A 20,274-nucleotide genomic window follows, 5' to 3' on the forward strand; every position below is an offset into this window, starting at 1 on the left:
AGTTTTGCCAGTGGATTGTCGCATTATCATCTGCATCCAACTGCGCCCCTCTTTTGCCTTCGTTTTCTTCTCCTTTGTCTTTCTAAGTAGAAGGGCGTTTTACGGACTGCATTGCATCCTCCGGCGCACAGTTCTTAGTTATGGTCAAGTCATACTTGTACGTAGCCAGATAACTAACTTGTTTATTCCGTGCTATGCCCGTCTTGAAATACTGTGCTAGGCCCCTTGCTAACCCGCGTACTTGCTCGCCTGTAGGAAGTTCGAGCACTCCAAGTCCTTTGGCGTTGTCTCATCAGCCTACTCGAACCTTGTATGGTCTCCCAACAGTCTGGGCACCGGTGCCGGTCTTGCTACGGCTGGCGCTAATGAAGAGGTGCTATGCTGGGACATCAAGAAAGGCGAACTGGTGAGCCGCTGGAAGGACGAAAAGTGTCTTGCGCCCGTTACCGCCATCACCCAATCACAGACCGACCCCGATATCTTTGCTGTTGGCTACGATGACGGCACTATCCGTCTTTGGGATAGTAAAATCGCTACTGTTATCGTTAGCTTCAACGGCCACAAGTCGGGCATCACCACCCTAGTGTTTGACAAGTCTGGAGTGCGTCTTGCCAGTGGCTCCAAGGACACTGACATCATAGTGTGGGACCTGGTTGCTGAGGTCGGCCAGTTCAAGCTGCGTGGCCACAAGGACCAAGTTACTGGCCTGCGTTTTGTTGAGCCCGATACTGTCGTGCAAGATGAGGAGAATCCCGGAGCCATGGCTGTTGACTCAGAGACACAAGCCGATGGGTTCCTGCTGTCTACAGGTAAAGATTCGCTGATTAAGTTGTGGGACCTGTCTTCCCGCCACTGTGTGGAAACTCACATCGCCCAGACCAACGGTGAATGTTGGGCCCTCGGTATAGCGCCTGATTACAGTGCTGCTATCACTGCCGGAAATGATGGCGAACTCAAGGTGTGGTCTATTGATACCATAACGCTTCTCGAATCGACAAAACACGCCGACCTTGACCCCTCGACTAAATTCCTCGTCGACCGTGGCACACTTCACAGAAACTCCAAAGACCGAGCTGTTGCTGTCACCTACCACCCACGACGGGAGTATTTTGCTGTGCATGGGTCTGACAAGAGTGTTGAGATCTGGCGGGAGCGCAGCGAAGCGGAGATTAAAAAGTCGCTGGTGCGCAAGCGCAAGAGACGGCGTGAAAAGCTGGCCAAGGAAGGTAATTCCGAGGCTGAAATTGAGGGCGATAACGCTCCGGTTAACATGGCTGATGCCGAAATCTCGGACATTTTCGTCTCCTTTGTCATTGTTAGAACACCTGGAAAGGTGCGGTCCGTTGCCTGGGCTCTGAATAAGGGCGTCAAGGACCTTCAGCTGGTCATTGGCATGACCAACAACCAGATCGAACTGTACAACGTGCCAACCAAAGAACGTGTTGCCAAAGCTAAAAATGAAGACCTTCCCGAGTACACCAAGATCCAAGGTCTGGATCTGCCAGGCCACAGAGCAGACATCCGCTCTGTGGCACTAAGCAGCGATGACAAGATGCTGGCAACGGCATCGAACGGTAGTCTGAAGATCTGGAATGTCAAGACTTCGACATGCATCCGTACCTTCGAGTGTGGCTATGCTCTGTGCTGTGCCTTCTTGCCCGGTGATAAGGTGGTTATCGTCGGCACAAAGACAGGCGAGCTACAGATGTTTGACGTGGCCTCGGCTACCGTCCTTGAGAACCTGCCCGCCCATGAGGGCGCTATCTGGTCGCTGCAGGTGCATCCTGATGGCAAGTCGGTGGTGACCGGGAGTGCTGATAAATCGGCCAAGTTTTGGAACTTCAAGATTGTGCAAGAACCTGTCCTGGGCACTACGCGTACGACTCCACGACTCAAGCTGGTGCAATCACGTGTTCTTAAGGTTTCTGACGACATTTTGTGCGTCAAGTTCTCACCAGATTCAAAGTATCTAGCTATTGCTTTGTTGGATAATACCGTTAAGGTGTTCTTCGTCGACAGCCTTAAACTGTACCTTAACCTCTATGGCCATAACCTGCCTGTACTAGACATGGATATCTCATATGACAGCAAACTAATTGTGACGTCATCGGCCGATAAGAAGATTCGTATCTGGGGTCTTGACTTTGGTGACTGCCACAAGGCTCTGCACGGCCACCAGGACAGCATTCTGCAAGTCGGCTTTATTCCCCATCATGCTGATGGCAACGGCCATCACTTCTTTAGCTGCGGCAAGGACCGCGCGATCAAGTACTGGGATGGCGACAAGTTCGAGCATATCCAGCGTCTCGACGGGCACCATGGCGAAGTATGGGCTATGGCTGTCAGCCATGGTGGGCGATTCCTGGTGACGGCGTCCCATGACAAGAGCATCCGCGTGTGGGCAGAAACCGACGAGCAGATTTTCCTGGAGGAAGAGCGCGAGAAGGAGATTGAGGAGCTGTACGAGAGCACACTGACCACTTCACTTGAAAGGGATCCTGAAGACGAGGGAGAGCAAGACGCAGAGGTTGGCGCAGCTACGAAGCAGACAGTCGAGACGCTCATGGCTGGAGAGCGCATTACTGAGGCGTTGGAGATGGGTATGGAGGACCTGACCTTGCTGAAGGAGTGGGAGGATGCCAAGTTGGCAGACCCGCGTGCACCGCCGCCACAGCGCAACATGGTGTACCTAGCACTGGGCAACATTAGCGCTGAACAGCACGTGCTCAACACGCTGCAGAAGATTAAAGCTGCAGCACTTCCTGATGCACTATTGGTGCTGCCGTTTGCTACACTGCCAGCACTGTTTACCTTCTTGAACTTATTTGCGCAGCGTGGCATGAACATCCCATTGACATGCAACGTGCTGTTCTTTATGCTCAAGACACACCATCGACAAATCGTGGCGAATCGCACAATGAAGGCCATGATGGATGGAATTCGCGCGAACTTGCGCCAAGTGTTGAAAACGAAGAAGGACGAGATTGGCTTCAACATCGCGGCACTACGCGTGGTAGGCATGCAGATTGAAGAGAACAGCGTCAAGGATTACGTAGATGAGAACTGGGACCAAAACCAGGAGGACAACATTCGCAAGCGGACATTTGTGCAAGTGGCCTAGAGTGGGAGAGGAGCGGTGATGAGTCGGACAACGGGGTTTATATCGGGCATGTAATATCCAATATGCTGTTTCTTTTAGTCTTTTTTTGTTTCATCGCTTGGGTTACTGGAGTTTATGAAAATACATCATAGTAGAGCATAAAGAAAGGGTGAGTTCTAAATGTTAATGGACTATTACTGTGTTGTACGAATTGTTGTTCTGGGCCTAGTGTAACGTAAACCGGTTAAACCACGGCTAAACAAAAGTTGACCTTCTCCTCTAGCCTTGGGTCAAATCCTCCAAGAATCCATGAAGCTGTGACGTATTTTGAATTCATTGAAGTCAGCCTCATCCACTTGCAAAGAAGACACTAAAAAACGACCAGAAGACGCCATTCCTAATCCTCACCATCATCTCGACGACATTTGCCCCTTACAGCTAACTAACCAACGGGCTCCTCGCTTTCCTTTTGTTTCTATCTACACAGCCGTGCTTGCTGATTCTGCTGGCTCCTCCCCTTAGCTTGCCAACATGCTTTTCTTTAGGTAAGCTGGCCCCTTCTAATAACCTGGACTAAAAGGGAGAGAAGCGACTGACTGAGAACTCTGCACAGTTTCTTCAAGACGCTCATTGGCCATGAGGTCACTGTCGAGCTCAAGAATGACATCCAGATCCGCGGCACGCTCAAGAGTGTCGATCAGTATCTGAACATCAAGCTAGAGAACATTTCTGTTGTGAACGAGCTCAAGTACCCGCATTTGGTATGTCGACCCCAATGCTTGTTTTGTCTGGCTGTTGACCTATGAATATGCTGCTAACTTCGACACTAGAGCTCTGTCAAGAACGTCTTCATCCGCGGCTCTGTTGTGCGCTACGTGCATCTACCCCCAAACCACGTGGATGTGCCTCTGTTAGAAGACGCTACAAGAAGAGGTAAGCCCAATTTTGTGCTACTGCATCTTGTGACACTTAGTCTCACCGGTCATATTAAGGCCCTTGCTGTTTTTATACTGACATTTTTCAACAGAAGCGGCTGCACAGCGGGAAAAGGCCAAATGAGGGCAAGTAACGAGTTAGACGAAAAACACATACACCCTTATTCTAATCTATTATCCCTCTGTAGCGTTGCTGTCCAAGGCGCAATCTTAGGCGGCACTTGTTTTTGCTATGCTAGATGTCTCCTTTATATACCTGGCTATTTGGTTGTCTTCATGTATTTTCTTTCCTTCTGCTTATTGATCTAGACTTTCGCCAGGAGCCTATAGGCAAATTTCGGTTCTTTGGCCTTATTGATATCTATTGTCATGTTTTATTCGCATTCATGTGCGCTCGCTTATCTACCACCACACCCCGCCACTCTTGCCGATTTTGCCATCCCAAAGATCTACAGTTTGACCCGAGTCTTCATCACCCTCTAGTACTGTGAGAAGCCCGCCTCTACGCCGTTCTGAAATCCAACGATATATCCAGCCTTTCATTTTCTTTCGCGCTGCATCGCTGCCAACATTAACTGTGGGGACAACACGCTCGATGTTCAACGACATGACGAACAGCGCTAACTCGCGGAAGCTGCTGTGTTCGCTATAAGGCACACCCAGGCACATTGCCGTCTTAGTCGCCCCACGGACGGCTGTCACATCTGACTTGTTGAACCGCGCTCTCCAGTACGCTCCGTGTAGCAGCTGCGTGGTGGGTACTTGGCCTGGCTGGGAGTTTGGCGGCGGTGCTCTTGACCCATCGCTGCACACGGCCGGTGGGTGGTATGTCCATCCTGATGGGCGGAAGGCAATGACGCGCGAAAACCGTGTGCCATAGTTGCGGCGATATTCCTCGATAACGTCAGCGCGGATTTCTCCTAGGGATTGCAGATGAACTTGGGCGGCGAGTGGGTCTGACGTGAGTAGCGCCGTCAGGGTAGGGTCGTCGAGGAGCTTGCAGATGGCAAGTTTACGCGAGGGCGCAAAGATCTTGGTTTTCATTGCCTTGGCGATGCCAACACAAACACGCTCTTTTCCAATAGAGTACGTGCCGCAAATCACAAGAAGCTTCTTGTCAGGCGCATTGGGGAGGGTAGTCTGGGTTTGGGCTTGGGGGGTATTGTTGCTGAAGAATTTGCTAATTGCAGCGGGAGACGGTTTCTTCGGCTTGGTCCCTTTTTGCAAGCGGTCCCACAACTCACAAGGCAAGTCGGGGTTTGCCGATATTTCGGAACAGAGCTCAGCACAAGCAGAGATGACGTCGTCTTGCGGGGGGAATGCATACCGTGGATCTAGGTAAGTAGTGTCGAGGTAGCAAATATCGATTTTCTGCTGTTGTACTTTGCCTGAGATCGCGTCTATGGTTTCTGGTCGTAAGAGTGGATGTGTAACATGATCAGTACATGCTCTAAAGTCGCCGCAGTGCAGAATCCGCTGTTTCTTGATGGCAGCTGGCAACATTTTTTTTTCGAATAGGAAAAGTGAGCTTCCGGGACAGTGATTTGCCGGGATCATAGTCACGGTAGCTCCATCTGTACCAGGGACTTCAGTACATACATCCCATTCTAGCTCTACAATCCATTTGGCAGCAACACGAAGCTGCTTCTTCATGAGGGCCCCAGTGACTTTACTGCAGTAAATGGGCCCGTGGCACCAGCTAGAGCTCAGCCCAATGTAGTGATCACTGTGGAAATGGCTGAGGAAGTACGCTTTACAGCCTTGCACAGCACCATAGCGAAAGGCATCCACACAGATCGAAAAACCAGGCATGATCTTGTAGAATGGACATGTTCTAGTGTGTGCAGGCTTGCCTTTGGATGCCTGTTCTTGATCTGAAGCCTCAGACCAGGCCTTGTTCTCGACCCGGGCAGCCATCAATTTAGAAAAGGCGGATAATGCAGTATTTGAAGTGGTGAGTGAGGGTTGAAATGGATTAGCCTGGCCTGGCCTTGGTACAGCGGCCTTGGATGCTAAACTAGTTCGACCTTGAAACATGGATGAGGAAGAAGATTTTGCCTGTGGTTGTGGACGGGGACCTGTAGGAAGTGGTGTAGGATTGCCATCAATACATGAATTGACATGACGAGTCGCTTCATCAGATGAAGCAAATTGAAGAGAACCGTAACATATTGGACACATAGGCTTGTCTTCTTGATCAGGTGCGTGAAAGTCGCCCTCATCGTCGTGTATTACGATTCCATTCAAAGCAGCCTCACGTCGGTCTAGTTCTCGGATCGCCAGCATAGCTTCACGCTCCTCTTCGGCAATGTCTATGACATTTGCACCAAGGAAGAGTTCGTCATCGTCTTCGTGGTCATTTGACAGGTCTTCGTTAACCTCAGGGTTGGCGCTTGTTGAAACCGGCGGTGGGCTTGCTGGAGCCTTTCGTAAGAGTTCTTCCAAAACAGAAGTCTCGTGTGGCATGAATGGCTTCATGGGAGAGGGGCTTGATGCTCGTGACTTAAACTGGAATGCGGCGGACTCTCCCCGGTTCTCGTCCAGCGGCTCTGTTTCACTATCTGAGTCGTCAAACACAAAACCGCCAACCTTACTGGCGCCTTTACTTGGAGACGAGGGTATAGACGGTTGCTGATCTTGGTTTTCTGCCAAACGTTTTAACAGAGGCGGCATCTCAGGGCGGATTGTCTCGGGGAGCTCCGGTTCGGAACTTAGCTTCCGGCGCTTGACGGGGGAGTTGGACTCATTGTAGCGGATATCGGCTTCGTCTGGTGATTTCTCCTCTAGGTTTCCCCCAGCTCTATTTAGTGCCGAGAGAGCTTTGGCATCCTCTGATATAAAAAGGACATCCTGGTCAACCTTTTTGAAGAAGCTTAGGATGGTGGTGGTCGGCTTTGCCTTTTTTTTCTCGTTTGCTGCTTCGACCTCCTCTGGTGTCAATTTTGGAAAAGCAATCTTTGTTTGGGCTGGCTTTTTTCTCTTCCCAAAGTCAAATTTGGCCATTGTGATACAGGTGTCGAATGTGTGAAGATAGTAGACGATTAGGACACTCTGATAAAGCAAGGCCGAAGGAAAGCCTCCCTACACGCAAAACGCGAGATACGGTGTGGTAGTCAAACTCACGTCAACCACGCCAGATCACGTGATACATACAAGTGGGGCAGCAGGCAAGGCGACAAGGCTCTAGTTTTTGGTGGCATTCATCCATGCAAAGCTCTAGATCACAATAGAGAGCTGCTTCAAAGTGGTAGCTGTAGAACCTTACGGCGAAAGAATTGCACTTAAACTTGCTCGTCATTTTAGGCTGCAAAATCAACGCCTTCAAACTTTCACACAAATCCAGTTAGCCCCAGACGAACAATCTCCAGACAAACCGAGTCGCCCTTCCGAAATCTTCAAGTTTAGTACCTCGTGCTATTCCACGATTTAATACCAGTTATTTTTTTTCTTTTTTTGCCTGAAGAGATGGACCGTAATCCTATGGAACAGTACATGCGCAAGCTGCGCGAGATGGCCCAGAGTCAAAACATTCGCCGTGGTAGCCCCAGAGGCACACCTCCTGGTGCCGGTCTAGTCGCTGGCTCTCTTCTTGCTTTTGCCGGCTCGTACATGTTCTACAATGCACTATTCAACGTGGACGGTGGCCACCGTGCAATCAAGTACACTAGACTAGGTGGTGTGAGCAAGCAGATCTATAGCGAAGGTAGGTCCTGATTCCGATGTCAGCAATGCAGTTTTTAGATTTCTAAGCTAACATGTGTCCTACATAGGAACCCACGTCATGATCCCGTGGTTCGAGACACCGATTGTCTTCGATGTGCGTGCTAAGCCGCGTAACGTTGCCTCGCTAACAGGCACCAAGGATCTGCAGATGGTTAATATCACATGCCGTGTGCTCTCGCGGCCCGAGGTGGCTGCATTGCCGCAGATTTACCGCACACTGGGTGTCGACTATGACGAGCGCGTGTTGCCTTCAATTGTCAACGAGGTGCTAAAGAGCGTTGTGGCTCAGTTCAATGCTAGCCAGCTGATCACACAGCGTGAAATGGTGGCACGTCTGGTTCGCGAGAACTTGGCGAAGCGTGCGGCAAGATTCAACATCTCTGTCGATGATGTGTCGCTAACGGTGAGTTCCCATTGTTGATCTTGGTAGCTATGCTATGGAGACTAAGGTTGGGGAGGCGTACATGTATACTAATCATTCTCTGTCTGTAGCATCTTGCCTTTTCGCCCGAGTTTACTGCCGCCGTTGAAGCCAAGCAGATTGCACAGCAAGAGGCCCAGCGTGCTGCCTTTGTGGTTGACAAGGCCCGCCAGGAGAAGCAGGCCATGGTTGTCAAGGCACAGGGTGAGGCGCGGTCGGCTGAGCTGATTGGCGAGGCCATCAAGAAGAACAAAGCGTACCTAGAGCTGAAGAAGATTGACAATGCCCGCGCCATTGCTGCGTTGATCCAGGAGAGCGGTGGCCGCAACAAGCTGCTGCTGGATGCGGATGGCCTGGGCCTGAATGTATTTGAGGAGAAATAGACAAGTAGACGCTGTCTGTGGGGCCTAGAGAGGGGAAGGGGAGCAAGGGGAGTGGGGGACGGCGCCCTCCGTGTACTACTATCACTCTACTATCATTACTTCTGGTGTTTCTATTCTTGCTATTGCTACTGTCAAGGCGAATTAAGCCGTGCCGGTCAGATGGGGGAGGAGGCCGGTGAGGCTTAAACGGCTGCTGAAATCTCCACACTGTATTTTACCCATAACTTGGATTTTTCTTGTCTATTCTTTTAACCAGTGTATCACCAAGCGTGTCTGTGCCTATTGTGTATCGAAAGCTTAGCTTCAGTGACGCCACTTTTTCCTTCTTCCGCCTTTTTTTTAGGTTTTTTGGAGGGGCCTAAAAGAGTGCCCCGCAGCATCTAACAAGCTCCCCTCCAAAGGCTCCAAGGCTCCTAATCTTAAGGTGTTGAAGCTTGTCAGGCGCCAAATCTACAGTGGCATTTTTATTTTCTTGCTACAAACACTAACAGCAACACCACGTCTTTTTGGCCCGTCTCGATCTTTTCTTTTTTCTGCTCAGCTTTTCTTTGTCTTCTCTACACACGTCATCTAAAATGCTCATCAAGTAATGTTATCTGTCCTGCGTGTCTCTTATTTGTGCTGCAGCTTGTACTAACTGCTTTGTTACCTCTTCTGTCTGTCATGAAGAGTTCGCACTCTCACTGGAAAGGAGATTGAGCTCGATATCGAGCATGATTTCAAGGCATGCTTCCCTTCTCTTCGTTATTCTCTACGGTGTCTAGTCCTTCAAAGTGTCTGGCCGGCGGTCTAGGGGCGTCGTCCCCTCCTCTTCTGTCCAGGGTGTCGCTTGCATGTTGCATGTGACAGCAAAAATGCCCCTCTCCCCTCCCCTCACAGCAGTGGGCTTTGCTAACCGTGGGTTTATGATATGCGCTCAACAGGTTCTTGAGATCAAAGAGCTTGTCGAAGAAAAGGAAGGCATTCCGCCAGCCCAACAGCGCTTGATTTTTGGCGGCAAGCAGATGTATAGTTCTTCTTCTCCTACTCTACCCTTTTGGCCTCCGATCCCTTTCCCGCCCTACACATCACCCGCCTCCATCGCTAACACTTGCTCTTCTTTCTCCATCGCAGGACCGACGATAAGACCGCTAGCGATTACAACCTGAAACCCGGCGAGACTCTACATTTGGTTCTAGCTCTGCGTGGCGGCCTCTAAAGCGCCAAGCTTTACTCCTCTTCTGTGTTTCCTCCCTCGCAATCGCCGCCAATCTACGAATAATAAAACACGACATGTACATACCGTGAAGACCACTACGCGCATAAATATACAGCTCCTACGATGATGTTGTATTATCCCCTTACTATACCCAAATATTCAGTAACGCCCACACAGGGCCTGATTGATGCTGGATACAGATACGGCCAAACAATAGCCAATCCTCCACGCACAGAAACAGAAATATCGTCAGCGATGGGGATAGGAGACGAGTATTCTATCGGTTAGACGGGACTAGACCGTGCTGGGCTGAACTGGGACCTCGGAAGGCTGGCGACTATAGGATAGGATAAATAGTAAGTTAGATTCTGGATTGCCCAAAAGACAGATATCTGTTGCAGCTTTGGCCTTGATGAATGAATGCATATATTTACGACTGTCTTGGTATATATCGGCATGGTACCACACCATGTTGTGTAGACCTATCATTATATTTCTCCTACGACGGTCTGAGCAAAACCTCGAGATATACGCATATTCCCAACACCTAAAACAGAAAAAACGCCGCCATCATCCAGGGCTATGAACACAGATAGCTCTATATCTCACACAAAACCACACAAAAAAACGCCTCACACCACGCGGAAGGACAGAAAGGTATCATGGCAAGCAAATGACTCCTCACAGCTTCGTTCACTGTCGAGAACAGGGAAACTAGCGATATGGCAAAATATCACAGTACATGTAGGGAAATAAGGAGATTCCAGCAAACTAAATTCCGATGTTCGGTAGCTATAACGCCGTGCTGTAAAACCCAGATGGGGAAAGAGAAAAATGAGAGGTTAGGATATCAAAAAAAAAAAAAAAAAAAAAGAACAGGAGGGAGGAGAAATCTAGAGAAAGTATAAAATGAGAAAAAGCAGATGAGATGAAAAAGCGCTCATGCAAGAAATGAAGGGTACAAATACCCGAGACACACGGCACTTGGCCAGGATACGGAGCCAACGTCCGCGAAAAGAAAGGTACAGTCCTTTCAAATCTAGGTCTTTTTCGTGTCCGTCACCCCAGGTCGGCCTGCAGAATCGGCACCAGCAACACTACCAGACTTTGCGCGTGCTTCATAGCGCACGCTAGACGATCCTGACTTCACCTTGGACTTAGCCAGCATCATGCCACTCAAGCCCATCTTCGGGCGCGACACACCTTTGGTCTTGGGCTGCTCGGTTTTAACCGAGGCCTCCAACTTTGGGGAGACAACGGTGGGCGTAGAACTAGGTGCTAAAGCATTACTCTCAGAGCGGAAGGGGAAGACACGCGCCGCCGAGGGTGAACCCGGCAAGACAGGCGGCGGTGACTGGGAGGGCAGGGTGGTACTTTGTGGTCCCTGAGTTGACCACAAAGACGAGCCTCTTGGTCTGTGAGCAGTACCCGAGGATCCGGCCATTGGAGGCTGAGCCGTAATGAGAGAGGAAAGCAGTGGTTTCTTTACGGGCTGGCCACCATCAACGCGAGTGCAGGTCTCATCGAGCTTCCGCTTCCCATTACTATCGTTCATATCGCTCAAAAGACCCGTCGAGGGGAGAGTACGGGCACCAAAGTGGCCATCTGTGCGAGCAGCTCCTGGCCGCGACTCCAGGCCGGCATTCCTAAAGCCAGAAGCACGTTGCTGGCCAAAAGGGTTTGTTTTGTCGGAACAAGGCGAGGCAACCTGAGATATGACGGCCCTCTTTTTGGATGCCATGCTATGAGCCCCCATATTGGTGTTTCGCTTTTCATGCCTGATATCCCGACGGATCTGCTGGAGGCTCTTCAGGCCAGAAGTGGCCCGACAGTTCGTAGGCTTGAATATGCTGCTCTGGCCTGGCCGGCCCACAGCAGCCGAGCGAAAAAAGTTACCACCACCGCCACTGCTTACATTCGTGATTCGATTTTTGGTCCGAACCGAGCCCATTGCTACAATAGGGACTTTTTCCTTCACAATATTGTGGTAGTTCTTGGACAGCTTCCGAGCAGCGGCATCCTTATGAAGGGCATCCATATGCTTGTACATATTATAAATCTTCATGTACGGCAAGCCACTAGATAGAATCTCAGGGTGCTTCCGAACCTGCAAGCCCCATGTGCTGTTGATTATGCGCTCCCATGCCTTGGATGCTGAAGCTTTATTCACATACTTTGCGGAGTCCAACATCTCATTAAGGTGATGGGCATCCTTGACATCGCGGATAAGATCGTCAACGATGGGAAGGTGATTTGGCAAATGCCCCAGAGAGGAGACTCGATGGTAGTGTTGGCGGGCCAAAGCGGAACACTGCTCCGAAAGGGTAATCATCTTTTCAATGGTTGCGAATATGAGGCAAGGCTGTGGAGTCCGATATACTTAGTTGGGATGAAAAGGTTATAGACTTTAGTAGTCTGAAGAGTCAAGAGAGCTTGTTTGTGTAGGTGGCAATTGGAAGCAAGGCCCGAAATGACTGGCGAGGAGGTCGCCTTTTATATATCATTTCTTACGTTCTAGAGTTCAAGCCAGGGGGGCTAGAAGCTAGAAGCACAAATAGCCACTTGACCGAACTACCTCTCAACCAAGATAGGTATTAGCGAGAGTGGAAGAGACTTGGAGTCTCGCAGATTTACCGATGCCAAAACTTTACTTTTACAGTGTCAACAGTGGCCAATAAGATCCAAACACCACCTTGTAGTCAACTGTTACTATCACGCCAAAGGATGATTGAGAGGGGGAAAAGAGGATAGACCCAGCCTCCAGAATGAGGTCCAGTTGAAAGCCCGCACCACCACAGCACGATTATGCACGCGAACAATCTTGGCAATGTTACGACAACAAATGACAGTCAAGTAAGTAGACAGAACAAGGCTGTGTGATTAAGCGGGCAAAGGAGAGGCTGAGGTGAGTCAGAAGACAGACACAACAGCCAAAAAGTCAGTGAGAAAGAGAGAAAGAATAGAAGAGGGAAAAGAGACTATAAAATGCGTAGATTTGATGATGTCAGTGGTCAGATCACTGCTCTTAATCGTTCAACTTAAAAGCAAGCAAACTTTGAGTTTAAAGAAGATCAACGCAAGGCAGTAGGTTCCCGTCCTAGACGCACGAAACCACATTGGGACTTAAGTGCCTGCAACTGAAAAGGTACGTACTCCTATATTGTAGCCAGGGGATTTTTATTGGTGGATATGATGCCTGGGTAATCCTCGGCTGATTCTTTAACCCTAAAAAGCACTAGTAGTATTACGACTCGCAGCCTTGCGAACAATCACAAGCGCAGAGCTGCCAAGCTTCATCTTCTAGCCACTACCTAGGTTTTTTCTCCGTCGCGGCACAAGACTTCTCTTTGGGCCCGCAATAAACATTTTGCGCTCTTTTGCTTTATCCATAGCTACAGTCTTATCCCACCCTTTAAAGAGACTCTGTCAGCAAGTCCAACAAGCCCTCGACAAATCGAAATTCTGCGCCAATAAGTAGTATTTTTTTACTAGTCTTTCTTTTTCCCGTGTCGGCACAATCAATTTCCCTTTCAATAGCTCGACAGCTTGCATCCGCTACTATTGCCACCCTCCCCATAGGGCTCCCGAAAGACGCGATAATGGCTGAGGTTCCTATCAAGAACGAGCCCGACGCGCCTATGGCCTCCGGCGCGGAAGATGATGACATATATGAGGATGCTGGCGACCTGGAGTTTTACACGGATGGGAACAATCCCAATGCGAACCAGTTCGCCAACATGTACCTATTCCGAGTGGGCAAGGCGCTGTATGATGTGTGGTCGAAGCTGGATGACGATGAGGAAATTACGATCGGCCACATCCGTCAGTGGTATGAGCCTCTAGCCGATGGGTCACCGGGGCCACCACGTATGAAGTTTAGGCTGGCCGATAACATCCCGGGTCACCAGCCGATCCCCAAGGAGTACAACCTGAATATTAGCACGGGCGTGCAGAGCACGTATCTCTTTAGCGAAAAGAATCTCGATGGGTTCAAGTCCAAGTCGTCGGACAGGAATCCAGCGGCCACGGAGGGGATACCATTTTCCATTTTGAAGCCCAAGCCGGAAAAGGTTGACAAGCCCAAGTATGACAAGCGCCAGAAGTTTGTGCCATTCTATCGCAAGGCTATTCCAAGTATGTTGCTCGAATTCCGGGTTCCCTCCTTTTTCTTCTGGCAGGTAGCTGCTTCATTTCCGAGCTTTGTTTTGTGATTGATTTAGGACTGCGGCTCTGTAGGCTGCCACTGCTTACACAAGTGCAGGTATCATAAGAGGCACACTGTGGCGACGGAGAAAGACAAATAATGAATCAACTAACTCTCTTCTTTGACTCTAGAAAAAACCAAGATTATCGGCAAGGTCTCTTATGATCTAAGTTGTGCTCCGTCAAACCCCGAAGAGCAGAAATACCTGCTCGCTATGCATGCCCACGAAACCGGCAAGACCACCAAGGTCGAGATCATCAACAAGCGCCAGGGAGAAGTTATCAACATTGGTACCAACCGTGCTGCTAACTGGGAAACAAACCTTATCGTAAGTTTGGCAGTTTTTCGACGATGGAGGGCGGAAATATGCACAGCAGTCTTCTTATGGAAACCACAGGCTAACCGTGATCCTCTCTCCCTTTTTTCCCCTCCGCACAGAAAGCGCCTGCCAAGCCCGTCAAGGCCAAGGGCCAGGATCTCAAGGCTGCGCGTATACCTGAGAACGAGTTGTTGGATCTGCTATTCCGCGCGTTCGAGCGGTACCAGTACTGGTCGATGAAGACGCTACGCCACGACACTAAGCAGCCCGAGGCGTACCTGCGAACGACGCTGGAGAAGATCGCCGTGCTCAACAAGACAGGCCGCTTTGCGAATCTGTGGTCGCTCCGGCCCGAGAACGTGCGCAATTCGGCTAAGCCGGAGGAAATGGCGCCCGAGTTTGAGGGTGAAGAAGATGACGACATGCTGATGGAGGATGTGCTGTGAGAGAGGCCGTGTCTTTTGTTTTATTTTTACTTTTGATGTTCTTCAACCTTTTCTTTTACTTTGGAGTTCATGGCGTTTATAGAGAGCTTATCAGTCACTGGCGGCTGACGACGACATTGTTGATTATCTAGCACTATCTGCAGAGAAATAATACCAAGTATTTTTATTGTTATTTGTTATTCTATGCAGAGTAGCGAGGGTGGCTGGACGTTCCATTAGATTCAAGAACGATGGTCGTGACTAGTGAGGCGAGCGGGCAGGCCTGGTCTGGAAGCTTCGGTGAGACCTAGACGAGACAAGGTATAAGGCGGGCTGTTGTCGCGATAGTGCCGTGACTTGTCTTATGTCTGCATCATTAGATTTTCTCGCATTTGCATTTTTGCGAGGGGAACGGATGCACTCATTCCAGAAGACGCTATTGCGACCAAGGACTAGGTGCTGATCTGTTTGCTATGGTGCGTCAACAAGGGAGCCGCAAACATGGGCACAAGCCCCAAGTCATTCCTTTATATAGCTAAAAAAAACATTTGTTTACTATTATTTATACTGCGACTACCCAGCAACCCACGTACAAATTCCCACTTGCTCAAATGCCCAAGCTCAGTGCTGCCAACGAGAATGTTCGTGAGGATTCCTCATGTTACAAACAAGAAACAAAAAAGACTTGATAGCAATGCAATGGACGCGCGCCGGCCCGTGTTCCTTAGGGTCTCTCTTTTTATAGTCCGGATTAGTGGCTCTTTGATGTCCTGCGTCGTGTGTCTCCGACATGCATAGAAACTGGTACCACCGCGAAGAAACTATATGCCTAAACAAACAGCTCAGCAAAACAAATGCGCAAAAAAAAGCTTAGGTTTTCTGTTGACCGGTTGTCTGGTTGGTGCGGTGGAGTGGCATAACAGCAGATACAAAAAGCCCTACCATCTCTGCTTTGTGACTGGTTGGTCTTGTGGCATGGCATGTCAACCACCCACAGCAATGCCCCTTCCCAGCTGGCTCTGCCTCTTCTGACCCCTCTAGCTTTCCTCATTTGTATTTTGTCCTGTGTTTGCGCTCCTTCTCTTGTTTGATAAGTGCCACTGTCCCCCACTAGCCATTGTGCACCGCGCCTCTGCGTCTTGTCGTTGTGTCCATTGCCTTCCTCTTCCTGCTCTTGCTGCCGCTGCATTCATATGCTAGCTAGCCAAACTTACTTCTGCTCGGGAACTACGATTGGATGCGAACTATTACCGCTGTTCCTTCTTCTACCCACTGTGTCGCTTAACCTTTCCTCTAAGCCATATTGAACCAAACATTTCCTTCGTCATGTGCTACTATCGCCGCACAATACACATCTGCCACCACATGTCCATCGGCACCCTCATATCAGCCTGCTCGCGGCGGCCATCTAACCCGAATGAAAGGTGTGCCTTCCAGTGGTCGCGTGCAATTTTTACTATCCGAAACCCGTCGAAATGCCGCTCCTGCGCACGCATTGACGGTGTGCTGACGTCTATTGCCCAGTTGGTGACTACATCATCGCTGCGTATGGAACGTGTCGACGACTTCAAGTCAGCACGAGCTCAGGGACGTGAGAAAGCATCCTTGGCCCACCAAAAGCCCTGGACTTTCTGGGATACAGAAGACACACGCAAAGGTCGACGCGCAAGTCATAGAAGCTCGCTTGTGTCGACGCCAGCCCTGAGCGCATCTGAGGAGGGCTGTATTAGTGATGACTCGGACCCCGAAGACCACGATGGGCTGAGCCTGGGTGAATATTCCGCCGCTTGTGTCAATGCTTCAAAGCAACGGGCACTGCCGCTGGGCTCCATCGCCGAGGAGGATGACCTTGACGAACTGGAAGACATTGGATATATCTCTATTCCTAGCATACCAAGGCTCAGCATATGACCGGGCGGTCTTTCCTCACGACACTAGATGATATATGGTTACGACACTCATTGGGATGGCACTTTTGGTTACGAATATCATGATTGGGTTTTATTGAATAAGGGAGTTCTTGTGCTTGTTTTTTTCTTACATACCATCTCAAATAAAAAGATATGTATTTTCAGGAAATGTGCACGCATATCAACGTTTCATGGAGTCTGCCACGCGGTCGAGATTAAAGGCAGCACTGATGAGTGCCAGGTGGCTGAATGCCTGCGGGGTGTTGCCTAGTTGCTCACCACTCCGTGAAATCTCTTCAGAGAACATGCATAGATGGTTAGAGAAAGCCAGCATGTTCTCAAAGATACTCACAGCATACGGCCCATACTTGGGCTCATACACGCTTGCACGTGTAAGTGCTTCGACTAGCCAGAAAGTGCACATGCTGAATGCCCCTTCCCGGCCACCGACTCCTACAGCTTTATGTTAGCATAAATGTAGTTTGGCTGGTGCAAAGGAGAATGTCGTACCATCAGCCGACTTCTCAGTATCATAGCGGTACACTAAGCCTGTGGAGGTCAGTCCTCCCTTTTCTGGAGGCATCAAAATCTTTTCTATTGTGCTAAGGAACCGTGGGTCATTGGGCGAGATGAAGAACACAAGAGGCGCAATGAGAATCGACGAATCGAGCAAAGTATTGTTCTCGTAACTCTGAACGAAGCACTTGAGAGACTTGTTGTATCCTGCTAAGATGTCAGCACTAGTTGTAATATTTTCGCCCCATTTTCCAAGAGGAACTGTCTTGCTTACCCTTTTGCATAATTTCTTCCATTAGTCCATCGCGGGCTTCTAGCCATCTTGGACGGTTGGGGCACGGGAGGCATCGCTTTTCAGCCAGGCGGATGCCGCGGTCGAAAGCTACCCACAGCATGATCTTGCTGTAGGTGAAGTTTTGCTTGTTGTTGCGCACCTCCCAAATGGACATATCAGATTCTTGCTTACTGTTAGTATGGCACTTTGGCGGTTTGGGGCGGGTATAAAAAACGAAAGCGTCCTACCGTTGACCAATGTAAGCACATAGTCCAGCATGTTGCGGATCAAAACCCAGTTATCCCATGTAACCGGCTTTCCGTACTTGTTGTACAAGTAGATAGCATCCATCAGCTCGCCGTAGATGTCAAACTGTTGGTGGAACGCTGCTCCATTGCCAATTCGCACAGGCTTACTGCCATGGTAGCCATCTAAATGAGTCAGTTCGGTCTCAGGAATATCAGTCTCGCCATGAATCGTGAACATGATGGGTAGCGCGCCATCTGGGCCCCGAGAGTACTGGATACGCTCCATCATGAACTCCATGTATGAGTCAGCTTCAGCAACAAAGCCAAGACGAAGTAGAATATAGATTGTAAAGCTCGCGTCACGGACCCATGAGTACCGGTAGTCCCAGTTTCTAGTCAAAGTTAGCATATGTCCTAGGCTCCAGTCATATAGATGTGCTTCTCCCAACATACCTCGTCCCGCCTATGTCCTCGGGGATAGAGAAGGTCGGGGCAGCGATAATTGCGCCAGTTGGCTCGTAAGTAAGCATCTTTAAAATCATCAAGCTGCGATGAATGACCTCCCTCCAGCGACCCTTATATTTGCTCTTGGATATCCACTTGTACCAAAACTCCTGAGTGTCGTGCTGCTGAGCATCAAGCACCTGGGCAGTGATATTAGTAGTAACATGTTGCTCCAGATCATTGCGTAACACAAAGGAGATTGCTTGGCCTTCCTTGAGTGTGATGTGAGCCACGACCCCGGGACCCAGCATGCCTTCTTTTTCGACCTTTTGGAACATAATCATGGGGCATTCACCCTCATGAGGCCCTTCATGTTCTCCCTTATCTACCGTCACATCCAACTGGAGCTTGACATCTTTGGTGTGGAAAGTTGCCACCTTACTATTATCACCAGTCTGTGAGTGTGGTCCTTGTTCAAGGACGGTCTCATGTGGCACTTTGGCATAACCGAACGCAGGGAAAATTTCTACATCCATAACCATGGTGCCACGAACACACTCCACACGACGAACCAGCCACTTCTTCAGCTCTTCCTGCACCTGTGTGGCCTCGCGGTAGGATGTGTGGGAACGCCGAGTTGGCAAAATGGTACTCTTTGGTCGGGGAAAAAAGTCGATTAGATCCACAACCCCATCTTCATGTATGTATCGAGTTTGGAGAATGCACGATGACGGCAAGTACTGTTGTTTTGTGGTGCAACTGATGTGTGGAGGAGGTGCAATGCTAAAGTATCCGCCCTTGTCTTTATCAAGGAGTCTGCAAAAGACGGAGGGCGAGTCGAAATCTGGCCTAGTTTAGTGCGTTAGGGACAAGCTACCTGCGCTTCCTCCTAGTAACCGACTTACCAACACATGAAGTCTAGGCCACCATCCATGCCGATGAGAGCACAAGTATGCATATTTCCGATCATGCCGTAGTTCTCAATGGGGAGATAGCCTCCACTGCGGGAGCGGGCAGCTCCTTGGAAAACTTGCCCATCGGCCATGATAAAAGCTGTATGTTGCTGGAAGGGGCTTGAAACTACTGAGAAAGCAATGGAAATATGAAGAGGGAGTTGAGAGTGAAGAGCGTGAAGGAAACAGAGAAAAGCCAGAGGCTAATGAGCAAAGGACAGAAGTTTACATATATATATATAAACCCAAGTATCCGATTATAGTTAACTTCATTTTCTCTTTCCGTCTATCGTGGAGTAAAGTGACTCGTCCAATAAGAAGACTTGGGGGTCACCTATTTGTGCTGACAGGCATCATTTCAACCTTCTTGACTGCAACTCGTAAAGCTGACAAAGACGACCGAATGCTGACTGATTCCAGACGCTTTTCTCTTAGCCAAGCTGGATGACATCATGTGGTTTTGGACTACCGGAAGCATGTCAGATTGACTGCTCAGCTGTCCATGGCTGCTTCGTGGGTGGCGTTGGTATGAGACTGAGGGTTATGTCATAGCACAAAAAGCTAGTGCTTAGGGTTAGATATTACGGCTGGCTGAGCAGAGAACATGGCCGATTGATGAAATGCCATCGTATACTACATCACAAACTTTTATAGTTCGCATGTGATGTGATCCCTTTTGAGCTCAATGCCAGTGTTATTTCGCATGTCCCCTCCCCTGATGACACAGCTAGGAGAGCTATAAGTAGTAGGATTTGATTATACTGGGAAAATAGGTGGGTGATGGTAGATCCAGCAGTTAGGGTTTGAAGAACAAGATGGCTCGCTGTTTTATGGGGAGTGATATGCAATTTGGAATGGGGCTAGGTAGGAAGGAGGTGTTAAGCTGTCGAAAAGTTGCACTATCTGGAGTCCTGTTTTGCTTTGAAATAAACTCTGGGTGACTGAAGCTTAGCGAAATGACCCACTTTTCCAACACTTGTGTAACACAAAATCGGCTTTAGCATTGCCTCTGGGAGACCAACTGCAACCGAGACTACAGAAATGCCGGTGTACTGGTCCTTCTCCGGCTTTAATCTGTGTTTAATCTCATTTGAATCAAGTTTAGATAGATTTATAGAGCTATCTTGATGTCTGCGCTGTAGGGTGTTTCTAAAACCATCTCTCTATAGACTCTCTTTACTAAATATAAAGACATCATGGCGCTCTTTTTTTCCAGCCTCA

General features: G+C 49.4%; 8 protein-coding genes across 8 annotated transcripts; 5 read left to right on the forward strand and 3 right to left on the reverse strand.

The window, feature by feature from the left end:
- Positions 1-140: 140 nt before the first annotated feature.
- On the forward strand, positions 141-3,121 carry HOO65_080389 (WD domain-containing protein; the record flags this gene model as incomplete). The annotated part of the gene is made up of 2 exons (XM_071004145.1): positions 141-157; positions 256-3,121. 2 exons carry the CDS (start codon positions 141-143, stop codon positions 3,119-3,121), a joined length of 2,883 nt encoding a protein of 960 aa, XP_070856619.1.
- Positions 3,122-3,631: 510 nt separating this feature from the next.
- HOO65_080390 (U6 snRNA-associated Sm-like protein LSm2) lies at positions 3,632-4,159 on the forward strand (the record flags this gene model as incomplete). The annotated part of the gene is made up of 4 exons (XM_071004400.1): positions 3,632-3,645; positions 3,714-3,861; positions 3,931-4,033; positions 4,128-4,159. 4 exons carry the CDS (start codon positions 3,632-3,634, stop codon positions 4,157-4,159), a joined length of 297 nt encoding a protein of 98 aa, XP_070856620.1.
- A 278-nt stretch (positions 4,160-4,437) lies between these two features.
- Positions 4,438-7,038, reverse strand: HOO65_080391 (dna cross-link repair protein pso2 snm1; the record flags this gene model as incomplete). Its single annotated transcript, XM_071001549.1, has 1 exon — positions 4,438-7,038. The coding sequence occupies one exon, from the start codon at positions 7,036-7,038 to the stop codon at positions 4,438-4,440; it is 2,601 nt and encodes an 866-aa protein (XP_070856621.1).
- A 462-nt stretch (positions 7,039-7,500) lies between these two features.
- HOO65_080392 (putative prohibitin-2) lies at positions 7,501-8,562 on the forward strand (the record flags this gene model as incomplete). The annotated part of the gene is made up of 3 exons (XM_071004337.1): positions 7,501-7,738; positions 7,806-8,161; positions 8,251-8,562. 3 exons carry the CDS (start codon positions 7,501-7,503, stop codon positions 8,560-8,562), a joined length of 906 nt encoding a protein of 301 aa, XP_070856622.1.
- A 2,237-nt stretch (positions 8,563-10,799) lies between these two features.
- Positions 10,800-12,092, reverse strand: HOO65_080393 (uncharacterized protein; the record flags this gene model as incomplete). Its single annotated transcript, XM_071001550.1, has 1 exon — positions 10,800-12,092. The coding sequence occupies one exon, from the start codon at positions 12,090-12,092 to the stop codon at positions 10,800-10,802; it is 1,293 nt and encodes a 430-aa protein (XP_070856623.1).
- A 1,267-nt stretch (positions 12,093-13,359) lies between these two features.
- Positions 13,360-14,729, forward strand: HOO65_080394 (transcription initiation factor TFIIF subunit beta; the record flags this gene model as incomplete). The annotated part of the gene is made up of 3 exons (XM_071004289.1): positions 13,360-13,894; positions 14,096-14,292; positions 14,403-14,729. The coding sequence occupies 3 exons, from the start codon at positions 13,360-13,362 to the stop codon at positions 14,727-14,729; spliced, it is 1,059 nt and encodes a 352-aa protein (XP_070856624.1).
- A 1,305-nt stretch (positions 14,730-16,034) lies between these two features.
- HOO65_080395 (uncharacterized protein) lies at positions 16,035-16,619 on the forward strand (the record flags this gene model as incomplete). The annotated part of the gene is made up of 1 exon (XM_071001551.1): positions 16,035-16,619. One exon carries the CDS (start codon positions 16,035-16,037, stop codon positions 16,617-16,619), a length of 585 nt encoding a protein of 194 aa, XP_070856625.1.
- A 180-nt stretch (positions 16,620-16,799) lies between these two features.
- HOO65_080396 (glycosyl hydrolase) lies at positions 16,800-19,145 on the reverse strand (the record flags this gene model as incomplete). The annotated part of the gene is made up of 6 exons (XM_071004172.1): positions 16,800-17,071; positions 17,129-17,341; positions 17,409-17,591; positions 17,657-18,048; positions 18,110-18,949; positions 19,006-19,145. The coding sequence occupies 6 exons, from the start codon at positions 19,143-19,145 to the stop codon at positions 16,800-16,802; spliced, it is 2,040 nt and encodes a 679-aa protein (XP_070856626.1).
- Between the last annotated feature and the right edge of the window lie 1,129 nt (positions 19,146-20,274).

The sequence above is a fragment of the Ceratocystis lukuohia genome (assembly GCF_044167205.1).
Source record: "Ceratocystis lukuohia strain C4212 chromosome Unknown Supercontig8_pilon, whole genome shotgun sequence".
NCBI lineage: Eukaryota > Fungi > Ascomycota > Sordariomycetes > Microascales > Ceratocystidaceae > Ceratocystis > Ceratocystis lukuohia.